Source organism: Quercus robur, chromosome 6 (genome assembly GCF_932294415.1).
Source record: "Quercus robur chromosome 6, dhQueRobu3.1, whole genome shotgun sequence".
Lineage (NCBI taxonomy): Eukaryota > Viridiplantae > Streptophyta > Magnoliopsida > Fagales > Fagaceae > Quercus > Quercus robur.
The window spans coordinates 54,484,087-54,489,540 of NC_065539.1; the positions used below are offsets into that span (position 1 = coordinate 54,484,087).

Genomic DNA, 5,454 nt, shown 5'->3' on the forward strand with positions numbered 1-5,454 from the left:
TACGGCATCTTCTACGGACGGAATACGAGGGGGCATCAGCCCGATATTCCATACTAGTGGAAGGTTAGTCCAGTAATTTAAAGTATGAAATCTGAGCCAATCGTGACCGCCCACAATCATCTAGACGACACACGTGTGAAACATTAGAAACGTCCAGAAGCTGTAACTTCGTGCGGCGCTGGACAGGTCAGGAGAGTGTAGTGTGAAGATAATTGGTGCCACGTATGAGTAGAGGTGGCCAAAACAATCCTAGTCAGCAAATACAAATACAAATACAGATCAGATCAGATAGATAGATAGTCAGACAGTCCAGCTGCTTCCTATAAATGCCCAAACCACCACCCACTCCATCAGTCTCCACCAAAACCATAATCGACAAGGTCCTCCTTTTCTCTCTCTCTCTCTCACTATCGCCGGAAAATGCTAATTCCGGCGACCTTCTCGTCCATTCAAATACCCATTTTCCATATCTCCGATCATCGCCGTCACGTTTTCCACGAAAAGCCCTGAACGAAAGCCATCTTCTTTCTTTGTACTATCCCAAAAATTATTCTTTTCTTCATCGAAAGACCAAAAAAAAAAAAAAATTGATACTATAATTCAACAAGAAGGTACCAATTTCATGCGAGTAAATAAATTTTTGTAGGCTTTTTTTTGCTAGTTTAGTTTTGGGCTAGATTGACCAGTTGATCGGACAGAATTTTGATACTGTGGAGAATTTGGCTTGTATTGCTTGAGAGAGAATTTAGAAAAGATGGTGAATGTGTATGAATCTGTTGAGTGGTAGCATTGATTCACGTTTTATTACCTTTCTTGTTCGTGTACATCTTTGTGTGAAGTAAATGCAAAGAATCAGAGGGAGTGATGGGTTTTGAGTGACAATGTTTGATTAAATTTTTGTGTACTGTTGAGTCTGAGTTTCAAAGCGGATCGGAGCTTTGAAAAATGAAGCAGAGCTGACAGGGCGGGAAAGGGATTTAGAGTATAGACCGGAGCATACAATTTTTTTTTTTGTCTGCTTGTTTGTTGCTTTTGGGTGTTAATTTGAACATTGAGCATGCCATTTCCGATGAAGATCCAACCTATTGATATTGATGCTGAAGAACCGGTTCGAACCGATACGATGAAACCAGCGGTGTTGAAATCGCGGCTGAAGAGGTTGTTTGATCGGCAATTCCCTAGTGTTCTGAGGATATCGTCGGCGGAGAAGCCCAGCGGTGGCGGCGAAGCCCATGGAGGAGTAGCAGAGTTGGAGCCGAGCTCCGTTTGCTTGGCAAAAATGGTGCAGAGTTTTATAGAAGACAACAATGAGACAAAGCAGCAGTCTATAGCGCCGAGCAAGTACGGGCGAAACCGCTGCAATTGCTTCAACGGCAGTAGCAACGACAGCTCTGACGACGAGTTCGACGACTTTGCTTCTAATTTCGGAGGCGATTCTTCCGCTGGCACTGGATCCGATGTCTTCGATACGCTCAAGGTATTCAATTTAATTCAAATTCAACTCAATTTCGGAATTTTATTAAAGGGAAAGAATTGGAGTATTAATTATGTGGTTTGTGGAACAGAGTTTAACCCCTTGTACTAGCGTTGCGGAGAGAAACCTGTTAGCAGACGCGGCGAAAATCGTAGACAAGAACAACAAAATTAACAAAAGTAAAGAGGATCTGAGGAAAATAGTGACGGATGGACTGTCATCTCTTGGCTATGATTCCTCTATTTGCAAATCCAAATGGGACAAATCTCTCTCTTACCCAGCAGGTAAAATATTTTTGTTCTCTGAGTTTTGAAACGATTAATTATAAAGAAAAGAAGAAGAATTATTATTTAAGATTGTGTTGTTGTTGTTCAGGGGAATATGAATATATAGATGTGATAGTGGAAGGGGAAAGATTGTTGATGGATATAGATTTCCGATCGGAGTTTGAGATAGCGAGATCGACTGGGACGTACAAGGCGATATTGCAATCTCTACCGTACATATATGTGGGGAAAGCCGATCGGTTGGGTCAAATAGCGTCGATAGTATCGGAGGCAGCAAAGCAGAGTTTGAAGAAGAAGGGGATGCACTTTCCGCCTTGGAGGAAAGCTGACTACATGCGTGCCAAATGGCTCTCTCCTTATACACGACGAACAACAACTAATCAACCTCAAACTCAAACAACCCACACCATTTCTACCGCTACCACGGACACCGACACAGACAGTGATTGCGGTGACCTCCATCTCATTTTCGGGGACAAAACCACAACCACGCCCCCTCACTCTCACTCTCACTCTCACTCTCACTCTTCGGATTTTTCCAATTTTAGTAATGGCAAACTGAATGATGTCTTGCTTACGTGGCAACCACCGGCGGTTAAACCTAAGATCCTTGACAGATCACGACCAAATGCAAAGCCCGTCACCGGTTTAGCTTCTCTCCTCAAAGATCATAAACCCTAAACCAAAATTTTGGATTTTGTTTTTCCGGTATTAAAATAAAAAAAAATTATATATTAAAAACATAATCGTATTTCGGAGAATAGTACAATCCTTTTCTTTTCTTTTATTCTCCCTCTTTTTTTTTTTTATATTTTTTTTTATGAGTTTATGAACTAAGCAGCAGAGCTATAATCTTTGTAATAATAAATTAGAACCAGTACAGTACAGCGCAAAAAAGAACAAAAAAAAAAAAAAGAAGGGTAAATGTTTACTAAATTTGTGTAAATTAAATCAAGGCACCTGGCTGGGAGTGAGAATCGATGAGATTTTTCTTTTTCATCGATTTCCTAAACGAGTACAGTGCTCTGTGTCTATCATGGTTGCTTTTGAGTTTTGTTGTGGTGACGGTTTCTTGTGAGGGAACAAAGAAGGATGAGAGACTTTTAATAAGGGGGAATTGGCATTGGCATGGGCATTCTTCAGGTCACTTTTTTGGTTTAATTTTTCATTTTGAGTTAACGGGGGATTGGTGGTGAGAGTATGTATATTGGATGACGGCAGAGGTGGTGGCGTCTCGAACACCGTGAGGTGAGGTGGAGTCTTCATTAGAATTGCGTGATATTCTTCTCTTTCTTCTTTTTTTTGTCTCGAACGCGTTTATTGTTTGTTTCAACCCCAGCTCGTGAAACACATTCACGGCTACCGGGAAACTTCTCTTTTCTTTTGGTTTGACTGACGACTCAGAATTTTTGGGTTTAAGATCTTAAGTAAATAATAGTTGCTTATTATAAGAAGATGCTGCTTTTTTAATTAAGTAAACAACACATTTTTGAATTTTGGCAAGTTTTGAAAAACAGAGTGAAGGATTTTCTTTGACTCTACTTTCATTCCTAAATAAATCCATATCTAAATGCTGGGAAACTTGCCAACATAAGTTGAACTCTCAAAGTTGTGTAAATTACAATGTGCATCATATCATAGCAAATTGGCATTTCAAGCAAAACCCAAACCTGCTGCTTACCCACCCACCCCCCAAAAAAAAACTCGGTTACCTATTGTTTTACATGGATTTCCCTACCATTTTCTATTTTTAAAATATTATCTCATAATCATTGTAGTGGGGGCTCTTGTGTAATCTACTATGTAATGTTGGCCTTTATTCTTTTCTTATTTTTTGGGCGATAAGACTGATACAGGGGTCTCTTTCATGTACAAAACAAAAGCAAAAATAATAAAAGCAATTTCCCCAAAGTTTGACAATAATAATGCCCTTTTGAAAGCAACCTCTCACCTACTCTTTTTCTCTCTCTCTCTCTCTCTCTCTACCCCGTGGAGATTGCTTGTCTATACGGTATCATAATCAGAGCACTTATACTGGAGAATTATTAAAGGGGGATATATAAAGATGCAAACGTTTTCATCTCAAGAATGGTGGACTCTCCCCCCTCAAAAAAAAAAAATGGAAAAAAAGAATGGTGGACTCTCTAAAAAAAGAAAAAAAAAGAATAGTGGACTGGACTCGGTACTCCCTACCTTTCGGCTGGATCAGAATATTCTTTCATATATGCTTTTTTGGTTTTTCACTTTGTTTGGCATAAAAATGATATGTAACTGTGTGTGATAGTTCATGAAACCCTTATCCAATCATGATTTGACATGTCTGCCTACAGAGCAAGCATTTATCTGGACTCGAGACTAGGTGACATGTGGTACTGTTTGGACCATTCCTCTTTATAGTAAACAAGTCTACAAGACTCGTTTCTCTTCCTTCTCTTTTCTTTTTCTTTTTCCTTTTCTCTTTTTTTCCTATTCTTTTCCTCTTAAGCATCTTCACGTGTGCGGTTAGGGCTGTCCACGGGTCGGTCCGGGTCGGGTTTGTGCCCAACCCAGAACCGATCCGACAGAATCGGATCTTGGAAAATCTCAACCGCCGCCGACCGTCGGAGTAAACGGATCGGTCCGAGTCAAACTTCAACGGGTGGCATGCGGGTCGGTCGGCGCTGGGTTCTGAGAAAACGGGGAGAAAACAGTGAGAAAACTCGAGATCCAGCAAAAATCTCATCGGAATCTATGAGATTTCGCCAGATCCGGCGGTAATCTCATCGGATTTGATGAGATTTCACCAGATTCGGTCAAAATCTCGCCTGATCTACGTGAAATATCGCCTGAATTTGGGTTTTTTGGCCGAGATCTGGGTTTTTTTCGCTGGATTCTGGAATTTTTCTCGCCGGAATCTGGGTTTCACGCCGGAATCTGGGGTTCTTGCCGGAATCTAGGTTTTTCTCCGGTCGGTTCGGGTTTTTCGGATTTTGGGGGATAGAAACCGAAACCGACCCGTCGGAGTCGGTTTCTGTGGGGAGAAAACCCGCCGCCGACAACCGGAATAGTCGGGTCGGCCGGTTTCGGATCGGTTCCGGTCGGATCCTCCGGGTGGGTCGGGTCTCGGATGGGTTTGGACAACCCTATGTGTGGTAGATACATGGGTGCATTCAAAATTATAAATAGGCCCTTATCACATAAGCACTTTTTTTTTTTAATAATTTTTTAATTTTTTTAATTTTTTATAGAAACCAACGTATCACATAGAGCTAGTAAAACATTTTTAAATTTTTTTATGGAAAAACAAAAAAATGATTTAACTTTTTTTACAAATTTTTTAAATTCTCATAAAAAGTTTTTAAAGATAGATGATTAATATATAATCTTAAGACATACATTAAATGGACCCAAATAAATAATAGCCGAGTACATGAATTTTATAGTGGCAGATCATTAATGTATAATTAAAAAATGGATAACTTTTTTGACAATTTGTTTCAATTTTTCATAAAAAGATTCTTAAAATAAATAATTAATATATAACTTTAGAACATACATTAATTAGACCCAAATAAATAATAACTTAGTACATGAATTTTTTGGTGGCAGGTCATTAATGGACAATGGAATGACGTGGCTTCCTCACCCCAAGAGAAAAGAATGATATGGCAGGATTGAGTGTGAGCTCGATTTCAATCTAGCTAAGAAGACGAT

General features: G+C 39.7%; 1 protein-coding gene across 1 annotated transcript; it reads left to right on the forward strand.

Moving 5' to 3' along the window:
• The first annotated feature begins 317 nt into the window (after positions 1 to 317).
• LOC126689551 (uncharacterized) lies at positions 318 to 2,548 on the forward strand. Its single transcript, XM_050384795.1, has 3 exons — positions 318 to 1,477; positions 1,566 to 1,758; positions 1,850 to 2,548. The coding sequence occupies exons 1-3, from the start codon at positions 1,058 to 1,060 to the stop codon at positions 2,440 to 2,442; spliced, it is 1,206 nt and encodes a 401-aa protein (XP_050240752.1). The 5' UTR covers positions 318 to 1,057; the 3' UTR covers positions 2,443 to 2,548.
• Positions 2,549 to 5,454: the final 2,906 nt, after the last annotated feature.